Source organism: Sceloporus undulatus, chromosome 1 (genome assembly GCF_019175285.1).
Source record: "Sceloporus undulatus isolate JIND9_A2432 ecotype Alabama chromosome 1, SceUnd_v1.1, whole genome shotgun sequence".
NCBI classification, from domain to species: Eukaryota; Metazoa; Chordata; class Lepidosauria; order Squamata; family Phrynosomatidae; genus Sceloporus; species Sceloporus undulatus.
Window position 1 is genome coordinate 43,682,943 of NC_056522.1, and position 22,610 is coordinate 43,705,552.

The window sequence follows — 22,610 nt, forward strand, 5'->3', positions numbered from 1 at the left end:
AGGCAGGCCCAGCTCCATCAGGGCTAGCCTGAAGAAGAGACTCTCCTCCCTCCGTAACTGCCATCTTCCGGCCTATGAGGGAGTTGACCAGGCAGGCCCAGGTCCATCAGGGCTAGCCTGGAAGAAGAGACTCCTCCCTCCATAACTATCTTCCGGTCTATGTGAGGGAGTTGACCAGGCAGGCCCAGCTCCATCAGGGCTAGCCTGAAGAAGAGACTCTCCTTCCTCCATAACTGCCATCTTCCAGCCTATGAGGGAGTTGACCAGGCAGGCCCAGGTCCATCAGGGCTAGCCTGAAGAGCCCTCCCTGTGGTCCATCTGCCTTGGTCCAGGCCTCAGAGGGAGAGAAGAATGCTGGACCTGATTCCCCCCCCCCCCCCCCCTCCCCCCCCCCCCCCCCACCAATCGCTTCTCCTTTTGTGTCGTGTCTTTTTGGATTGTAAGCCTAACGGCAGGGAACCTATTATCTGTTGTAAGCTGCCCGGATTCTCAGTGATTGGGCGGCATATAAATAAATCCTATTATTATTATTATTATTACGCCTCCAAGTGGGATAGAAGCCGAATCAGCTATTACATGCAGGCCGGCTTCTCTTGCTCTTGGAGACGTGGCGCGTAGACACCACTTTACCTAGAAGCTGGCTTTTGTGAAGAAAAAGCCAGCTCTATGGTGGAATGGGCAGCTTTTTTTTCATCCCCAAAAGAAGCGGATCTTAGGGGTGGAATCTGGCTGGATTGGGGCCAGGCATCTGTTTGCCTTGCTCTAAGCCGCCCCTTTTGGGCTATCTGCATCCCCCCCACAAGTCTTTGGAGGAGCACAAAACAAGCTTACTCCATCCTCAATGACTATCCCTTCATTGTTAAGATTTGGGGAATAAATTAACTCATTATGGAATATACCGTATATACTTGACTATAAGCTGACCTCATGTATAAGTCAAGGGCAGGTTTTTACCTAAAATTATGGATTTTGATATGACCCATGGATAAGTTGAGGGGAAAGCAAAGGTAAACAATACCAAAGAGCTTACAAAATTCCAGCAGGCGTAACTGTGCTCATACTAAAGGCTGGATGGATGAGGAAATAGAGGGGTTCAGTGATTCCAGGGCAGATGACACTTGCCTTTCACCAGAGGTTCCTTTTTTTAAAAATGGGAGTTAAAATACAATATCTACATTGACCCATGGATAAGTCGACTCAGGTGTTGTTTTTTGGATCAGTTTTTTTTACCTAAATTTCTAGAGACATATATATGAGTACTGTATATATATACAGCAGTTGCAGAATCAGGTAGTTCTTCTTCTCATTCCAGTATTTCAACCTGTATCTGAAAGCGTCCTAGCCATTCTTTGAGCCATCTGATTTCTGTAACATCTATACATTTGCTTGTACATTCAAAGACCTCTTGCAAAAGCATGGCTCAGGTTTTAATTATCTTGAATGGGCTGGGTTGAGTTCATTTTCTTTTAAGATGGTCTCAAATAATAAGCTGCCCTTTGGAAATTGCTTGCTTATGAAACATTGGAAGCTGCTAATTTACATGGAACTAGTTCGATTGTTCGCTCACTTACTATACAGGGTTTTTATTCTGTTTTATGTTTGACTTTTAAATGCAGAATCAGGATGACACTTACCAGATTAGATGGAGGAACAAAATGGAGATGTTGGGGTTTTTTTTATTATTATTATTTTGCTTCTTCCACAAGCAGTTCACTTATTGAGTTACAAACTTACTCCACACTTGCAGCTGTACACATGGCTAGGTATGCGTTGCTCTCTCCAGCTATTAGTGCTCAAATACACATTATCTGTGGTGTAGTGATGGGTTAGTGTGATTTTTACTACTAAAAATAACTGAAAATCAAATACAAGTATACATTATCAGTGTGGGTATAAAATGTATATAAATGGAATCCCGGCACTTTTGAGAGTCTACACGTGGAAATTAAAAGGAACAAATGAGTAAACATATATCCATCAGGGACTCGCTCTGCATATATTTTCAACCTTTCGTATCTCTACTGTAGGTACAAGATCTTCCATTTGAAGCAGCTGTACTATACGTGTCAACCATGTCTGAAGAGCATACTGATCAAGAAAATCCAAACTGAATCCAATGTACTATGTTGTGTGGTGGTTTTGATTCACAGCCAATCTAACAGAACTTTGTGATCTACTAGGCTTAATGCAACCACCACAGCTATGGTCTCCACAAACTTTATATTGTGGGTATCTGTCCAGGGCTGTAAAAACAAATAGCTTTGAAACAACGCCTCAGACCACCACAGTACATGGTTGATGGTCTGCTTTGTGCTGGATATGTATCAAGCTGTGTAGGCAAAGCACTGAGGACCTGGATCCTAGGCCATAGCTTCTCCCCTCCAGCAATGAGCCACAAACTTCTGGATGCACCACAGATCAGCAGGCTCTACTTTTGAGACAAAACGTTTTTGGAGTCAAAGCAAAACATCTACTGCTTGGTCCCTATGAAAGAGAAATCTGAAAGGGCAGGCATAGCACTGAAGTTGAGAAGGCTAAAGACTATTCAAGTCCAGTTATTAATTCTGTTTATTTAATTGGAAAGAAAGGGAATACAAATATTTGTTAAGTGCTGTGCACCAACATGGAAAAGTGTAATTTTTTAAAAACCCCAATAAAAACAAAAAAATCGGGAATCAATGTAATTTGAATTGAACATTTTAAGAGATATGTTTAATATACTACATATTTATAAAATAAAAAGTTAATGTGTTCTGTAAATAATTAGTAAAACAAGTGAAAATAAATATGGAGACCCAACGTTCTTATGTTTTAATGTAATAGAGTAAAGAAAAATTTTAAACTACTTAATATAATCCAAGAGGAGAGTAACAAAAATCCAGAAAGTTAAAGAACGCAATCCTTTGAAACATTTAATATCAGTCCATAGCAAATAGTCATTACATACCAAAAGCTCTAAGTGTTAACTAGTTCCACCACAACTCCATATAAATCTTGACAATTTAGAAATTTGAGAACAATAAAAGTTCTTTTCTTGATCTCTACAGCTTGGTTTGTAAGTACATACATGCTTTGAGGATCTGCTTCTTCCTCATACGTTTTCAAGGAGCCGATAACTTTTTCCATCTGTGCTGAGAAGTGTTAAGAATTAAATCTAGTACATTTATCCTAACAATGAAACACTTAAAAGATGGGGCACGCTGAATTTCAAATTTATAAAAATATATTGGTATCAACCAAAATCTTAAAAGTCAGGACACTTCACATACACACAACATGACTTAAAGTATGCAGTAAAACATGACATGTACCTAGAACAGTTGGTTCCATGACTGTTTTGTGTTTCACGCACATACATTCATACCACACACATACACTCTCTTTGCTGAATTCAGATAATCTGAAAGCAACAAACAGGAAATGGGTTTCTAGTTTGTATTCCAGCAACTAGAGCAGCTAATGCAGACAACACTGCACAAATCAATTAAGTCCACCCTGTTCAAAAAGTGTCAAAGTGTTTCCAAAATTCTACTACTGTAATTGTTTTGTCAAATGAGCAGTTCTATGGCAGCTGAAAATGGACTCAAGCCAATGCAATATACGTTTTAACCATATATATGATTGATACTCCAGTTTAACAGTTTATTTGAAATTTATCAAATTGAGGCAACTTGTGTGCTTGGGGTACTAAGGGCACCAAGTCTTAGTGGAAATTGTTTCTTTTTCCCTTCTGTTCCTACCCCAAAATTACAGACTAGACATTCTTTTGCTGATAACTTTAAAAAATAAAACAAAAAACAAGATCCCTATATCCCCCAATTTATCTATTGCCAGCATAAGACTGGTATGAGAAAATAGTTTTAACTTAAAGCCATTTTTTCCTTTGAGGTGGGAGATATTTTTTTTTAAAGTTAAGATGGCACTAAATTCCTAGTATTAAATTACATTCAACAATACCTGCTTGGAAGCCAGAATGAGATTATTGGCAAAATTTGAATAGTTTTCCACCTGTTACTTCATATTAAAATTTGTATTATGCTCCCCTCATTTCAGAACCAAAACTTAAAGTGAGGGAAGTAAGCCACATATTTATAAAGCTATTTTCAGGGCTACGTACAAAATAAATTCAATTTCCCCTTTTGTGCTCCTATTTTAAAATGACTTACCTGATAAACTCAGAAGCACGATGGTGAAATATTGTAGTGATTTTTAGCTGGTGTGCATATTTTGGAACTGACCTGGTACAGAAACCTAAGGCAAAATGTAGTCTAACATATATCCCTTTCCCATATGTCATCTCCTCTGTTCAGGGTAAGATATGGCCAATAATTAGAGTTGCTCCAGTATTAACAGCCAATAGTAGAGATTATTTTCAGTGTATGAAAATGAATATTGCAGATACACCTATTCCATGCCTTCTCTCCTTTGGGGCCTTATGTGAAATACAGTAATGGTGTTTTTTAATCCAGATATCACAGAAATTTAGGCTGCTCACCTATTTAGCCTACCCATAAGGAATGATAGTAATGTTAATTTAGTTTTATTTAGTGCAGTGTAATGTAATCTACAATAAAATGCTGCACCAAGGCAGAAGAATTAAACTACCTCACGCAGTTCAGCCCACACTGTGCCACTGAATTCAGAAGTGTCAGTTTCAAAACATGTTTTTCATGCAGTTTCACACAAAGATATATACATTTACATAACAGCAATAATCCAGGAATGCCTGAATAATGGAGAAAGTGATATCTCCATTTTGGTACTCTAGTTTTCCACAAGTGTTATGTATTTTAAGGAAAGGAAAACATCTCAAAATTTATTCACTGATTTAGGATCTGTGGTGAAAATCTTAACTACAACACAAGCACCAGATCTGATTTCTATCAGCTGTTCAAAATAAACAGGGGCACACTTGATCCACTGCAATCTCCTAAGATGTTTTTGAGTTAATAAGCAATAGCAGCACCATGTCAACAATAGCTATAAAATTTTTCAAGATAGAATGGGAGTATCTGCAAAAATAAAATGTTATATAGACTTAAAAGGAGACTATAATAAGCCTTTAAATAAAAGAGCTTGACATCAAATGAACAGAATGCACATGAATGGACAACTATAACAAATGTAAAGTTACTGATAAAATAAGCTGAAAGAGAACAATTTATAAGAGCCAAAATATGGATAGAAATTTGTTTGCTGCTCCAAAAGCCATCAAAGGATCTTGGAGGAAGGCATTCTGTTGCATTTCTAGCTATTTAGATTATGAAACAAGTGTTCTGGTTGTGTTCAAAGAGAAAACTGAATTGGTGTGGGAAGAATACCATTTTTTTCTACTTTGGTGACATTTAAGTAAATTCAATCAGGAGCATCTCATTAAATCAAAAGGCTTGAAAGGAAATTTGTAGCAAGTTAGAGGAGTATACACAGGTGCAGTGACTAACTTTTGATTCCATAACAGAATCTGTACATTTAAAAACAAAACATGCATTTTAAAATGGTTCTTTCTTGGGTCTTCCTTTTCTTACAGTCAAGATTCTCTTTCCATCACTGGTTCTTTTTTCAGCTGGCATCACATTATTGTTCTATTTATCTGAATTGTTCTTTTTAAGGATGACCCTACATGCATTTTCACCCTTTAACAAGAGGGAGTAATTCTGAAATCAGCAGTTAGGGCAAATACCAAGTTCATTTTCTCTGAGTTCTATTATGTCTCTTATACAGACAGAAAATTAAGGGACTATTCCTAATGCCAGGCAACTGAAAGCACCAACTCAGAGAAGGATCCTGGAGAAGAGCGGACTAGAAAGCTTGTACAGTGTACATCTTTAATGCACAAGAGATGGTAATTTTTGAAGATAATACAAATACTAACTTTATTTTAGATCTTACATTTCAAATAAGAATCATTGCACAAGATATGGCCAATTTGGAATTCTCATTTATTAACTTCAGAAATTACATTAAAGTGGTTTAGCTGGCAATTTTGAAAGCTCTCAAATTCTTTTGTTGATAAACCAAGTTTCTTTTTTAAAATAATACTTTATATAGTCTGTGTAAAACTTCTGTCGGCCAAATGGTCTTACACAACACTCCAGAGGAGCACCAGTTATACTGCATTAACTTGTAGATGACATTTTTAAGCTGGTTTAAATTCCAAACGTATACAAATGAAGTTATTTGAATGCTATAAATAATTTATTTTTTAAAAAATTGTGCTGTTAACCTTTTTATAGGGTAACAAGCTATGTGAAAAGTACAAAACCTTTTGTCAAGTGTGATACTGAGAGTGCTTTTCATGTCATTCACTGGTTTAACATCTGGGTTTAGATATACTGCGCAACGAGCAAGGCTAGAATCCATGAACCAAGCTGCAAAGATCTCAAGCTAAATAAGGCGGAGAGACTCAGAGAAACAAGAGAAGGAAATACTTTCCTATCCAACATGTACTCTTCAGACTAAGCACTCTTTCTATCAAGCCTTCTAAACTGTTAAATAAAAGGTTTTCCAAACAAGCATTTAAACTTCATTACACAGAAGAGCAACAAGAACAGTAGTCTGCCTGACAAAATGGCAGAAGGGAAAAATGTATATACGGAGTTCAATGGTTAGCCTGAATGTAGCACAGTTCTTCACAACCGATGGGGGGGTTACTTCAACATGGTGTCCAACAACGTTCTAACGATGTGCTTCATCTCAACTGTTTACTATGAAGCAAGGTGGTAAAATGTTTGGCCCCAGTTGGGCTTCAGAAATGGTTCTTTTTTTTCATGACGAGCATGTCTGTCCAGCTATCGATCATGTTTGTTTGCACCAAATCCCAAGCCATTTAAAATACGACTAAATTTAAGTTAAACAGAAGTCGTCTGCTCCAAATTCACCATCAACTATCCATGCTACTGCATTCTTCTAGAGGGGGAAAAAGGATGTAATGTAAAAAAAACAAAAACCACAAGCAATTGAGAAAATATGAATACACATTTATGTATTCATATTTATACAAGGCACATAGAAATAAATCCATTCACAGAAACTGAACAGTTACAATAGTCGTGTGCACCTACTATCAAGTTTTAAGCTTCCTGTTTAATCCTAGGGAACTTTTTGCAATGAGGGAAAGTTATTGGCAACAACAACAAAAAAGGCTTTCCATTCCACAGTAGCAAGAACTTGAACTGACACTTCCCTCGCAGTGATAGAGAAAAATTAATATACATACTACAATATCAATTATGTCAACAGCATTTCAAGGGGGGCTCAGAAGTATGTTATAGTAATAGCTAGAATATACAGTCAGCCCTCTTTATAGGCGGGCTTGCCTTCCGCAGCTTTGAGCTCATGTGGTAGGCAAGCCCAGGCAGAAATAATGAGGCACATACTTGTGCCGCTGCAAGCACGCGCCCCATTATTTCCTATGGGGCTTGAGCATACACACGTTTCCCCATACGTGGGGGGGGGGTCCAGAAAGGATCCCCTGTGTATGAATATACAACTTCAATCCCCGAGGTTTTAAGCTAGAAAGATGCCATAGGAGCAGGAAAACCATAACTGTGAGCAAATAGAGTCTGGCAAATCATTTTATAAACATGTTCCATAATTTGTGTGACTTGCATAAGAATGTTTTTATTCAGGAAATTAAGATATCCACTAAAATTCTTATTAAAACTAAACCTTAAATTGGAGGTTTAAATAAAATTCAGATTTCTTGTTACATATCATTTTCTGTTTACTGTTTACTCTTTGTTAAGAAAACATTTCTATTTAACATCAAGCAGAAATTCTCTGAGCGCAGCAAAACTCTACTCTCTGTATTCAAATTAGAAAGTACAATTCTCCCTCCACACTTGCAGGGGTTAGGGGAATGAGAGCCCTGTGAATGTTGAAAACCCACGAATAACTCAACCCCCCCCCCACTCAGAAGCCAGTTAAAGGGGGGGGGGGGGGGGATGATGAGCAGGAGCATGTGCTCCTTTTTCCCCACCCTCCTGTCACTTTAACTGGATCCCTGCCCCTTTCCCAGCAAGATTGCTACTTTCCGCAGGGGTGAAGCGAGGAGGGAAGGGGACTTGGGGAGCTGGAGGCCTTGACCTCATGAATAATTGAAACCAGAATCTCAAGGCTGCAAATGTGTAGGGAGAAATGTACACATTTCTATACACTGATGATTGCTATAGTCCAGATTTTCACAATTTATTATCTAGTATCATTTTATGCCACATTTAAGAACAATGAAAACAAACTCACAACTAATATTGTGAAGAAAAAATATTTTGACCAGTAACAGAAAAGCAATGCCTTTCTTCTTCTTCTTTTTTTTTGGGGGGCCTAGTTAAGAGTAGTATATGTAGACAGAATTCTTCAGTTTTAGAACTGCCAGCTAGGATTGCAGTTAATAGTGTAAGATGCCAAACCAGTGGCAATACAATGGTTCTAGGTGAACTGAAGCTATTGAAGCCTCTACTCCTCAAATAACAGCTACAGCTGCAATTAATAAATTAAGCAAATTTTTGTGTTAAGGTAAGAGAAGTGCTAAAGCACTATCAGTTTCAAATGGATCTTCCTTCCTGGTTTGTTAATCTCTTAAGCCCCCCACACAAGCCACTAGTTTGTTTCAGGTAGTCTCTGTCAGGTCTTTCTTCAAAATGTTGGGTTTACTATCCAAAATTGCCAGATTTCTTTCCAGCCTTATGAGAGAGAATATGTAACTTAAGGAGTCTATTTTATTGACAAGAATGTTACTCCTTGCTACACTGATCATAGCTGGGGAACAAGATGAAGGGCATCAGCAAAACTAATACCATACCAATTATGAATCAACCACTTAAGTGATTATGATTTGATTCTGTTATCACACCAAACCATAGTTAAATCTACAGTGTTTCATTTCTTGAGTCAGAGTCGGGAGGTATTCAAATATGGAATCACTACAGACCAATCAAATGTGTAAAGTGGGATGAAGAGAGGCTAATGCAATGAGGAGGAATATGTTGTAGCACCTTTTCCCAAAGGCTGACTCTGTGAAGGCAAAGGTACCCAATCTGTAATGCTTAATCAATGTGTTTGGTGTGGACAACTTAGTGCCCTTCCATTTATCTATGAAATGACTAAGGAAAAAGGTGGAGGATGCGGTCACAGTTATAGTAAAAAGAGTTGTGATATACAGTAACTAACTCAGTTATTGTGGCTCAAAAGCCATGGATACCCCTGCCTTGATCCACTTGGCCATGATAATACTTGAAGCCTTTTTCACTAACCAGGGTGAAAAATGCAAACAAGTGTAGGCTGTCATTAGGATTTTGTACATGAGTTAACTAAATATTTTGTGCTGGAAGAGATCATTGCTAGCAGCTTGCTGCACAGCACCAAGTGAGGAAATCTGGATTACGTAAACATTCCCTTTCCTAGATAGTAGCAGTTAACTCATTGTTAGATACCTCTCATCAGGCTGAGAATTCATCATTGATAAATACATAAATAACTGATCTCATAAAGATTCCTTTACCATAAAAATTAGACTTTATTTACCTTCAATATCCTGGTTGTCTACAAAAGGTGCTGGTCCCCATATTCTAACAGTGCCATCATCAGAGGCGCTGGCCATCATGGATGGAACTTGCGGGTTCCAGCTCACACAGTTGACTGTACGTGTGTGCCCCGTCAGCTCCGCAATTGGCAGCTCACTACGTTTGTGCCAAATATATACTTTATGATCTAAGACAGATAGGTTTGAAGAAACATGAATTAACCTAAAATTTAACAAATTACCTACAGAAAATATGGCAATCATCCATGAACTGACCATTTCCATATTAAAATTCCATGCATATCCAAGAACTGAAGTTCTTCAAGAAGTTTTCCTTACCTCACTAAACTAGTAGCAATAATGACCTTCTCTACATTATGAAGACATTTATATGTACAACATGAAGATATTTATATATTTATATGGAGCATTTTAAAGCAGGCATTATGTTATCCAAATACAAGTAGTCTTGGGTGGTATTTTTTCTCCCAAGGCTTCTACATATGCCAAGACAGGAATCATGACCTGGGCTCCAACAGTTCCTTGCTATTCAGTTTCTGACATTCCCTATGAGTACTATGGGGAATTCTCAGAGATCATACTGTCATTGAACAAGGATTTACATTCAATTAATGCTGCATTCCCTTTATTGAGAAATTCTCCATTGCATGATAAGACACAGGTAATGCAGTGCTTAATCCTGATCTCTCCAGAAAAAAAAAAAATTGCCCACAGTGGCCTGGAACTGTCATGTCCCATCATAGTAGTTTTTATTACTGTATTCTGGGGCAAAAATTAGTCAATATCTAGGTTATGAAGACTGAATTACACTGCCAGGTTGTATTTTATTTAGGTGGACACTTCTGGTGCTATTAAATAAGAATGAACAATGCAAAAAAGAACACAACTAAGGAGGAGCAACACAAAACAGGCAAGTCTATGACATCACTGCTCCTGTATCTAAGCAGACATAAAAAACAAAACCAGTAGGGAATGCATTTATCTGAACCGCAGATCACACAGGACTAGTTGCATGTCAAATGTACAATTATGCATTATTATGCATTATTGATTATTGGATCACTGAGAATAGCATACAGTGAGATTTTTCCTACATACTAATATCTTAGCAACAAGCTTGTGGCTTGCACTTAAATGTTCAATCAGATGGAAACATTTACAAGAACTTCATGATGTACAGGAATCATTAAAATATTAGCACTCTCTAATGTTTAATTTTGACAAATGAATTAAGACCTAAAATGTGACAGTCTGTTCCCAATCCTTGTAAATTACATTATGACCTACTTGCTAAATAATTTGATATAACTGCTTTCTGTCTAAACCAATCCACAGAGGATTTTTAAAAATAAAACTAGCATGACATATAAATTACATCAAATATTTCTGCATGTAGTTTTAATATTAATCTCTCAGTTTAAAGCTATCTATTACATGCACTCTGTGTAGCTTCAAAGTCATCACAGTATTCACCTTAAGGTTACAACACTCAGCACTTATTCTCAGGAGAGCGTTTTATGCCACTTTATGTTGACACAGTTAGATGTGAACTTTACTCCCATGGCAGACACTTTGATGTTTGGGGCTGGTAGGTGAAAAGCCTACCTAGCTGAGAACATACCTTTACATTTAAGAGGTTATGACATTTAAATCTGTTACTTTTTTTTGTACATAGAGACTTTCACAGCAGCCATATTTGCAACAATTCAGTGCAAAGAGGCAAGAGCCTCAGGCAGTCCGAATCTAAATAAGGTGCCATCAGCTTCAACTACAGCTGGGTAGTTTTTAGACACTGAAAATGAAAAAAATAAAAAACTGTTCTAAGTTGACCTGGATAAATTAATCTGCACATTCATGTCAAACAAACAGTAGGATGTACTATGTGACTTGTCCATGTTGTCCTGAGAGTGGTGTACAGGTAAGTCTAATACACTTAGACTCACTAAAGTTGACAAACTCTTGGGCCAGATACTATTTGGAAAAGGGGAAGAGGTTAAATGCATGCATAAAGGCTATTTATAATAGCAATGGTCCAATACAAGATCCAATAAAGGTGCTGTTTTCAGGTGAATTGCACACCTGTTAAAAAGTAAGGAAGAAATATTGCTTCAAGGTACAGTATTTTCTTTGGAGAGCACATCTTTTGACTGTTCTCCTTATCAAAGTCACCTTAGCTTGAAGTTTGTGAGCTACAGGCATACTACTGTCCACTCTGCTTTAATCAACTACCAATCAAGAGTGAGAAACTAAGAATGACCCAGTACTCTTAATACTAAAACACCCCCACAAACTCCCTGAACTAGCCACTCTACACAACTTGTAATTTAAAACAAAACAAAACACCAAACCTTCTACAAGATAAACCAATTCTTTCAGATTTCTCACAGTCAAACATTGCTGGGCATGCTAGGTCTGCTACACAATGTGGCTCCTTTTTCTCTCAACATATAGTTGGTCCTCACAAATTTTGCAGGGGTCAGTGCTGCAGGACCCCTGCAAATGTGGACAAAAGTGACTATCTGTAGGCCCTCCAAACTGCATTTAACATACAAAAAAGTATGTGTACTGGTGGAGTGACTGGGCATAGCTGTGTATGCCATGCCTTGCCTTGCTCGCTTAGGTGGCAAAGAATGACACTGGGAGGTAGGAGGAGGAATAAAGGGGGTGCCCATCGCATCCCCTTCCCCCCATCCACCTGAGTGCATGAGAAAGGCAACACATGCGCCCTCCCTGACCCCCCCAAAGGGAACAAGCATATGTCCTCTTGCCTAGCACTCTCTCATCCCCTTCCCCACCCCTTGTGTGAGTGAGGGAATGCATGTACTCTTCCTCTTCATTTATTCCCTTCCCCCACCCTGAGCAAGCAAGGGAATACATACATGGCTGGGTCCAGCCACACCACCTATTTGATTTCCTCCAGAAACACCGGTATTATCCAAAGCTCTGTTAAAAGTGGAGTACGGCAGCAGCAAAGGTGGCTGGCTAATATAGTAATCCATAAATGCTTAACCTGCAAATGTGGAGAGACGACTGTACACCTAAGATGACAGCACTCATCTGGACTGAAATGACCACACCTACCTTTGGCAAACAAACCTATATTAAATAAAGTTTGTTACTTTACCAGAAAGATATTTGAGAAAAAGCATCACATTATATCACATTTATCTACTCAAATTACAGTAGGGTTATCAATAGAAACATCATACGTCCTACTATTCAGTTCACCATTCTGTGAAGGAAACATAGTGAGCAATTAGTTATTTCTATGAAATTGCTATAAGCAGCATTCACTGTATTAAAATGTAGAGGGTAAGAAATCTCTAAAATTCATTAATGTATGAGGAATATACTTGAATGATATATAAAAATACATACACACAGTGCAACATATCTCTGAAAAGCAGTATTACCTTCACTGCCACTAGCGATGAAGTCTTCATTATGTCCTCCAAAACATGAGTGAATCGTGTAAAAACCTTGTGTAACACCTTGGTACTTTCTCACTAAAACTCTGTCTTGCAAATCCCATAAATGAACTCCCTGAGGACAAAGACCATGGTGAAAGTAATTTATTACTACATAATAGTTTTCTATAATTTGATTTCTGAAATACCATGAGCAGATAAAAAAAGAAAACAAACAACTTCAAAATAGAAATTCATGTCAAGAATACAATGGGCTATATCCAAATTAATGTGAGCAGAAGGCCACTCACCCAACAGTCCTACCCACTTCACCCTGATGTAGATCCCAACTTCTGAAGCCTCGATTGGAGATCCCTGAGAGAACTGGACAAGTGGGCAGACACACCTGACAGGAATTCCCTCTTTCAACTGAAGGCACAGGCCTTTCCTAAAGGATCATGTGTGATGATTTTAGGATGGAGGAGGAACAAAAACAACCCTCCCTTCCACACACATAAACAAGGATGAGAACTCAAATAAATGGGCAGTATCATCAGCGAACCAAGGATTTAAATGGGGATCTTCCCCAGACCTTCCTGGGGTTATCATTGAACCTGGATATCTTTCATGCAAAGAATGTACTCTACAACTGAGCTTTGGCCCTTCCCAAAAGTGGAGAGGAGGGGGCAATACTCTGTTCCATGACTTCCATAACTTTTAGACAAACTTCTATGTCTATTGTTCTCTTCCACCACTAGAAATGTGTTGATATTGGTTATTTAGACAGGCCTATTATTAGGAAAGCCATTTAATCATATAATTTGATCCAATTATTTCTTTAAATGTATCAAATTTAAATCCCAACTATTGTTATCTATTCAAAGGCCAATTTGAAAGAAACTCTGCTTCATCAAGTTTTCATTTAGTCTCAGAGATCTGTAGTCTACCTTTCTATGAAATCTAAAGGACTTAACTGAGTTGGGGAAAATAACACACATTTGGGAAATCATGCCCTCAAGTGATACTAAAATCAGGGTACTTTAAACAAATTGTTTTCATATGCTATAAACAGCTTTTTTTTGTTTTATGTTGTGTATTTACATACCACATCATAACAAATATACTCTAGGAAGCTTACAAATAAACAAAATGAACAAGATTGATCACAAAACCATAAAATCAAAAACCACAAATTTCATAGCACTCCCGAATTAAAAACAACAACTACTTTTGCAACTGATAGCATGACTAAGAACAGTTCTGTTTTATTGCTACATTATTCACCTGATTATTTGTGGCATCACACATTACAGGGTCAGAGAATGTAACTCATTCTGTGCTTACATTATTAGTATTGGGGGTGGGGGAAAGGTGCTGCCTGTTCATAAGAGGCTCATCTTTTATCTAAAATCTTTACAAGGTTCCAGCAATCTATTATTTTTAAAGAGGTGTTCTGTGCCATTCGGATTCAGAGCAAAACTTTGTTTCTCCTTGCCTCCCAATCCTCTGGTAATGCAGCAAAGCAATGTGATGAAGCAGGAAATTTGGCAATCACACTGTTGTGCTCTGCATCCCATTGCTTTGTACCATTTTGAACCAGAAGAAAGCAGGAAGGAGCAGTGTCCAACTTCCTGTGCTTCAAAACTGTTTTCCCCCTTTATTATTTTAGTATTCTTTCTTTGTTAGCCAAGGGAGGTCACTGGAGAGCACTGATGATGCTTGCTTGCTCTAAATTGCAGGTTTATAGGGAAAAGAAGTTATAACGTAAGCCTGAACACAGCATCCACTGTTGTGCAACAGAAAGGGTGTGCAGGCTTGACTTCTCCCCTTTAACCCCTTGCCTTCTCACTCAGAAAAAGCTGTAAGGGAAAATGGTCAATTGTTTGCTGAATTTAGCAAACACAGCAGAAGTAGATAAACTTTGTCTTTAGGTAGAATTATTTTATCTAAGTAAACTAGGTAAAAAGAAGCCTAGCCAAAGAGCAACTGCCCACCTGAAAAAGATTTGTTCATACAGGCAAATGACTTTGAAAACTTCCATTTGCCAATCTTTCTCAAAGTAGCAGTATTCCCCTAGTTAAAATACAAATATATAAGCAAATTAAAACCTGCCTACTTACCTGAGTTGCTACATTTAACAAAGCTAACCGGCCATTTTTTGAAATCGTAAAAGACATAATTGGATGATCTTCTTGTACTCTGAAAATGAAAACAATGTTAGAGTTATAACTCTGAATCAATATAAGCATTTAAATATAATTTAACTGCAATCTCTGCATCATTTATTACTAGGGCCTTCAGATACCAAAGCTCCCAATCATGTCTGTAACAGTATCTGTCTTTGTAGGACTATTTTGAGAAATAACACTGGCACATGAAAATATGTAATGTGAAATATTAAACCATCCAACTCTGTTTCAGTGTTTGGAAAACTACAAAAAGGTGAGTTGATGTGGTGGAATATTAAGAAATAATTACATGTTCCTGTCAGTAAGGTCTTCAAAGTTATAGCCTCGAATTCGCTGGTGTGTGTCTGATGCCAAAACAGTCTTCCCGTCACTCAAGCACCACAGGCATTGGACTCTCACTCCTTCCCAGGAATCGAGGAGATTACCATCTAAATCCTAGACAGAAAACATGAATTAAACAATAAGAAAATGAATTTTCATTCAGCAGAACCAGAAACATTGAAAGCATTCATTTTTTCCTGAAATCAGATATTAGTATGTTGTACAAAGAGCAAGAAAATTGATTCTATCTGCAAATTGTGATACTTCACAAGCAGACTTCTGCTCACAACAGATTTTTCCTTTACCCTTCTCCCTGCCTGCGGCTCCTCAATCCACTCCACAGGGTCCGTTCAAGTGCCATTCTGCTGGCAGATTAACCTTACTGGATATAACCCTAATGAGGTAAAACAATACATACAAAACGAATCACACTGCCCTCTGTCTGGACTGCTTTCATCCTACTGATTTAGGAAATCTAAAAGAAGGTGTTTTTTTAAAAGCAGGTCTCAAACTTTCTTACATTTTACAGCCTTTCATCTCTATCAAATTCATTTCCCTGCTATGCACTTGTATGTATGCATCAACTAATGATAACACTTTATTAATCTATTGATTCATATTTTATTAAACTAGACATATACTTTATCTCAAATATTAGTTTTTAACAGCTGCTTATCTCTAGACAGTTTCCCAAAAAGTAAAAACAATAGTCTAGTGAAGCTTATCTACATATTTTCATACAGACACATATCAACAGTGACAGTCTTATGTGCTAGAGACTGATAATATATGTTGTAAACACAGCAAAGGGGACTTACACACTGGTAGAACTGTCCACGCTGTCCTCCTGTTACAAAACGTTTTCCATCTGGATTCCAGGCCACACTTGTTAAGCTGTCTTCATGAGACTGACTCATCTTTGTTCTCAGTTCCCCCGTCTGTAGATAAAGTTTCATAGAAAGAAATATTTAAATACACAATCAATTTGTATGTTATCACTGGGCTAAACAGAAAGTTCTGCTAGCACCCAGTCAAACTTTCTTTGCTCCTTTCCCTTTCAGTCTTCCACACATCCCAAAAAACAATTCTATAAGTTTTCTAGCCTCCAGAGCTGGCTTTTGGGATGCATGCACGAGTGGAAGTGGGGGTCACCTTTCTCTTGGTTTTGCTGGATCTTGATGGCCACTTTCCAATATTGTTCACTGCCTAACAACAGATTTTTTTTTACAGGTTGAGTCTCCCTTTTATGAAATGCTTGGGACCAGAGGTGTTTGGGATTTTTTTTTGGGATTTTGGAATATAGTCCCCCGCCTGTTTTCTCAGGGACCATTCTGGACCCCCCCCCAGTGAAAATGGGAAATCGCCAATATTTAAGCCCAATTGGCTTGAAGGGCAGCACATGCCCCATTCTGTCCCCCTCTGTTTGCCGCCCGTTAATGTGAGGGATGCGGACTCTGAGTCCGTGAAAGCGGAAGGCCGACTGTACTTGCATTTTGATATACGTATATAATGAGCTATCTTTGGAGATGGGACCCAAGTCTAAACACAAAATTCATTTATGTTTCATACACACCTTGGTAGGCTGAAGTTTAGACAATATTTAGACAAATAATTTTACACAATAATACACAAAGTTTGTGTACATTGAATCATAAGAAAACAAAGGTATTATTCACTATCTCAGCCACCTATGGAAAGATATTTCAGTTTTGGAACAGCTCAACCTGTAGTAATATTTATTTAAAATTCTATCTTGTCATAGAAGCCAAAATAATTCCTCAAGGAGCTTAAAAATAAATAAAGCAACACTTAAAATATTCATTAAGTTTATGCCATTGTTATTCAAGACAGATTTCAACATTTCATAATCAGTACAATTATAATTAAATCAGATACAAAAAATCAAAGGCTGATGTAGTAAGTATCTCAACTGCTTTCCACAGAGTGAACATGGAATTAATCCAATGGGCAAGCACGGATGGTAAAACTTATGGGCATGAACTAGAGATCTAAAGCAAGGGTGGGGAACCATCATGCCTCACTACCAGCCAAGGTGAAGGAAATTTTAGCCAGGATCATGAGGGCTTGATTGTACCTCCTCCTTTTACGGTGACACTATATGTAGCATTACCATAAAGGGAGGAGGTACAATGAAGCCTTCAAGAGACTGCTAAAACTTCCTTCAGTTTGGCTGGTGGTGAGGCATGATGGAAATGGTAGTTTGCCAGAACCCAGAAGGCTGTAGGTTTCCCACCTCTGATCTAAAGGATCAAGCAAAAGAAAACAATACCAAAAAACTTACAAAATTCCAGCAATCATGTTTGCCCTTACGCTAAGGGCTAGATGTACAAGAAAGTAGAGGGGCTCAGTGCTTCTGGGACAGATTATGCTCTTGCCTTTCACCAGGGGATGGTTTCTTTTTTATATACAGTTGGCCCTTCTTACACATGGATTTTTTATACACGGATTCAAGCATCCACGGTTTGAAAACGTTAAAAAAAAAGTATAAATTTCAAATATCAAACCTTGATTTTCCATTTTTTATAAGGGACACCATTTTGCTATGTCATTATATTTGATGGGACTTGAACATTCATAGATTTTGTTATCCACGGGGGAACTTGGAACCAAACCTCAGTGTATAACAAGGGCCCACTGTATAGAAATGGTAAAGTATAGTACTTAAAGTGTCTCATGACTCAGATTTTTGGGTCAGGTTTTTTAACTAAAATTTATACAGTTATACATGAGTATATACAGTAGGTAATTTTGGGCTAATTGACATTTCTGAACAAAATGAACAATCAGAGATTTGTGGGAAGTTACAATTGGGAAGTTACAAATATTCATATCACTGGACAGGTCATCCTTCTCTAGAGGTTTCCTTAAATAGACCTTACAATTTCAGTTGTAAAAAGCACTTTGGACCAGCTGTTACTCCATCTCCAGCACCAGTCCTAAACTGTGCATCTAATGCTTCAGGAAAGTATACTCATTCCTCTGCAGGAGGCATCAGCTTCCAGATATACCAGGCCTCCCACCAATACACAGCATCACATTGTTTGAACCGAGTTTCAAAATATTAATCCCCACCCAGACCATGACTAATTTTCACTATGATCCAGTTACCCTGGAACTAAGTAAACAAACAGTGTATATCTAACATGCTAAGATTAACCATCACACAAATAGATGAATTTCTGTTGCTTTAGAACAGATTTGTTAGTATTTTGCACAATTACAGAATACATGCAAACCTTTCCTTAATCAACTCAAATGGTGGCATTGTCAATCTTTTCAGTACTAAATATAAGTTCCATGCCATAAATCTGTGTAAAGTTGTTAGTGCTTTTAAAGTTGCTTCCCTTAAGAAGCTTTTAATGTGAGGATGTGATGACAGTGCCTCACCCTCTGGTTTAATTACTGTACCTAAAGCTGGCACCTGCCTTTTTAAGATATTGGGCCATAAACTTTTATGAACCCCATCCTTTAGAAAGATTAATATGCCTCTTGACTGAATCACATCAATGACTATATATCATGCAATTTATGTCAAGTCAAAAATACTTTCCATGTTCTGCTATATATGGTCTGTGTGGATTGCCTATTAGGCATTAACATCGTTTCTATCACTGAAATCTGCGAAACCATACTGTTTCAAATTTTTCCTTTCAACATCCATGCAGTCAGCCTCAACCACTTGAGGTTTTAATACAGGATTGGAACCTGGTGTAAAAGGTCTGGGTGACTCAGTAGATGCCAATAATCTTTATGGACATTCTGCTGAATAGTGGAAACCATGGATGTCTCGGCCAATAAGGAACAACCAGCATCAATTTGGCCTTTTCTGTGCAGATTTTTGCCAACACTCTTTGTATTATTGGTATCAGAGGAAACACAAAATATTATCGAGGCCATGTCCAATTCAACGCATTGTGTCCTTCTGAGCCTTTGTTGCCATTGAGTGAAAAATAGCTTTTTAGTTTGAAATTCACTTCAGAAGCAAGTAAGTCCATTTGAAATGGTTGAATATCTGCTGATTTAGGGACCACTCTCCCTGTAGAATTCTTGTGTCCGCTTTAATAATTTGCCTGTGTGTGGTATAGTGGTTTGAACATTGGACTATGACTCTGGAGAGCAGGGTTTGAATCCTACTGGATAACCTTGGGCAAGTCAGAGTCTCTCAACTTCAGAGGATGGTAATGGCAAACCCCCTCTGATGGAACTTGCCAAGAAAACTGTGATAGGTTCAACTTAGGGTCTCCATAAACTGGAAATAACTTGAAGGCTCACAACGTATTTAATGTACCCTTTAAATGGACTGCAATTATTGAGTTTCTCACATCTCCACCCATCATAATATACAATCTGTCTCTCTCATTAGCATCATTGATTTGGATCCTCTTTCCCTGAGAATACAGGCTCTCACTGTAATATTGACCTGAAACAGACAGGCCAAAAAATGCAGTTTCCAGCCATGTTTGAGGAGTAGCAGTTAAATGACACACGCTCCAAATGTGGAGGGAGACTGCGCCAGACATGCATCTTCCCCAAGGAACTGGGCCAAAAAGGAGCGGTAAAATACCACTCCTTTTGCTGGCCTGGTTTAAAACTGTGGTAGCAGCCCATATTGGGGTTGGGCACATGCAGTTGCTGTAGCCCTAGCATGAATTGCACCAGTGCATCTGTTTTAGGCCATTGTCAATTGAAATGTGAACATTTTAATGTTCCACTATTGTGTACCAATGCCTGCAGTGCTAAACGAACTGCCTTCAGCTCCAGATAACTGATATTTCTTCTCAGATCCACCCCTGTCCAATTCCCCTGACCATAATGGCCTTTGCGCTGTGCTCCCCAACGGAGAAATTTGCATCTGTTTTTACTACTTTCCACTCTTGTGGTGTAAATGGAACACCAACTGACAGGTGATTCTTTTGAATCCAGCACTGTAAATTCTCCTCTGGTTGACATTTGCTCTACTCCATTGTGGTCCACCAAACCTAAACTCTTGTCTTCCAAAAATTCTACTTCCTGAAAAGAAATATAAATTACTTCTATTATGCTTTTTTTTGTTTTTTCTTCTTTTTTTATTTTTTATTATTTATTTTTAAAATATAGCTTTTCCTTAGCATCATAGTGCTAATCCCGTAGTGCTTGCCAAAACTTTAAAAAAAAAAAAAGCTTTACATCTATATACAAAGCTGTTCCTCAGCATTATATCCTGCGGCAGCTTTCCAAAGCAAAGCATGTAAATAGTTATACAGTGGTTCCAAGATCCCCTGTGGATAACAAAATCCGTGGATGCTCAAGTCCCATTAAATATAATGACATAGCAAAATGGTGTCCCTTATAAGAATGGAAAATCAAGGTTTGATATTTGAAATTTATACTTTTTTTTGAACATTTTCAAACTATGGATGGTTGAATCCGTGTAATCTGTGTATAGAAGGGCTGACTGTACATATATAGAGTTTAAGTTTGAGCTTAAAAAGGACTGCTTTTCTCTTCAGAAGTGAAGGCGTAACTTGGTTTTTATCCTTACATTCTATTAATATTTTATCTAGAGCCTTTCCTCCAAAGAGAAGTTGCCCAGTAAATGGTATATAAGCCAGATTAGACGTTGATTTCTGGTCAGCTTCCCAGTGCCTTAACGACACTGATCTGCTAGCTATTGTTGCTGTTATACTACGAGCCACAAATGCTGTTAAGTCATGACCTGCATCCAAACTGCAGTGTTTTCTGTATTCTTTGCACATTGCCTTACCTAAATCTGTTCTTCAATGTCTTATTCCTCTAAAATAACTTGAGACTGTAGCACTGCAGCCTTTGCAAATACTGAAGTGACAAAGATCAAATTGCTAATGTGGAGGCCTCATGTTCTCTCTTTAGAGCTGCCTCCATTCTATGCTCATTCATGCTTCTAAGTGCCGTATCTCTTTTGTTAAGAGCTACAGAGTGGGAAATTAATGCAGAGATTGGAGCATCGACCGTGAGACCTTATGGTACTCCATGTCACATTTTTAATAGCTGTAAAGCCTCTGACCATATGCCAAAAACCTTTTAGCGTACAATGGAGATTCCCATTCCAAGCATATTAATTCTTTGAACATTTCTGGCAGTGGTAACTCTACATCTTTTGGTGCTGGCTTGTTCATTGCTGTTGTTGCTTTACTGCTCCTACTCCCTCTGCTTTTATCCTGTTGCATCTCATGCTGATCATCGTCCAAGTCTAAAGTTTGTACAACCCTTTTTAGTATATGCTTGAAATTTTCTACATCAGACAACCCTGAAGAGTTTCTTTCTGTCCCACTCTCTCCTGAACTACCCTGTGTATTCCAGTGCTCCATCTCTCTCTCCTCTTCAGATAATTCTATGTCTAAATCTGTCACTAATTCTTTTCTCTCCAAATGCTCAGATTTATAAGTGCATTTTATTCCTGCATTCTCCTTCTATCCTTCCAAATCTTGTGCCTCTGGATATTTCCTTTCTTTCTTCCACCTTTTTCTTTATTATAATTAATACTTCCATTTGTTTGATTAAAATCACTGGATAAAAAATTCATTAAATTTAATCCTGGACTGTTCAATAAATTTATTAAATTTCTATTGCTTAAATTCATTAATACTTCTTCCAATCCTGAAGGAGCCGTTATTCGTGCCTGGATTATACTATTTAATTCTCTATTTACTTATTCTTCTATAAATTCTTGCAGATTTGACTGAGAACTACTTGCTGACGTTGGAGTTATGGCTAATACTCAATCATTATCTGTTAAACATAATTGGAAAAAAATTAGGTTGATTTTCCTTTAACTGTCTCTGTTCTGTTATTTCATTCTGATTCTACTTGTTTTCCTTTGTTAATTCAGAGCTGCTGTTCAAAATGTGCGGTGATGAATTAGAAAAACCTTGTGCTGGCAGACCATAATTTCCCCTCTCTGGTTACTTGGTAAGGCTATCTTGCTCTGCCCTGCCCCTTTGAAAGAACACCTGCTTTCAATATGGCAACCTGAAGTGGCGGTTGGTAATTTCTCTTGTCTAATCTCTTGTTTAACAGTGTTTCAGGTACATTTTGTCTTGTTCATTGTTAAGATGCTCTTTGCCTTTTAAACATTTTTTAAAATGCAGATTCTTTACACTCCATAACCCTTTT

At 37.9% G+C, this 22,610-nt stretch overlaps 1 protein-coding gene across 2 annotated transcripts in view; it reads right to left on the reverse strand.

Moving 5' to 3' along the window:
- Positions 1-2,899: 2,899 nt before the first annotated feature.
- Positions 2,900-22,610, reverse strand: part of WDR26 (WD repeat domain 26) — a 56,975-nt gene continuing 37,264 nt past the window's right edge. The window contains exons 9-14 of one of the 2 annotated variants that reach the window (XM_042444917.1): positions 16,277-16,396; positions 15,427-15,572; positions 15,069-15,147; positions 12,955-13,084; positions 9,523-9,708; positions 2,900-6,906 (exon numbers count right to left, since the gene is read on the reverse strand). In XM_042444917.1, coding sequence (XP_042300851.1) covers positions 6,881-6,906; positions 9,523-9,708; positions 12,955-13,084; positions 15,069-15,147; positions 15,427-15,572; positions 16,277-16,396 — 687 coding nt within the window. In that variant the 3' untranslated portion in view covers positions 2,900-6,880. Of the gene's footprint in view, positions 6,907-9,522; positions 9,709-11,162; positions 11,334-12,954; positions 13,085-15,068; positions 15,148-15,426; positions 15,573-16,276; positions 16,397-22,610 lie in introns of those variants that run through there. The other variant, XR_006101338.1, reaches the window with a different exon arrangement.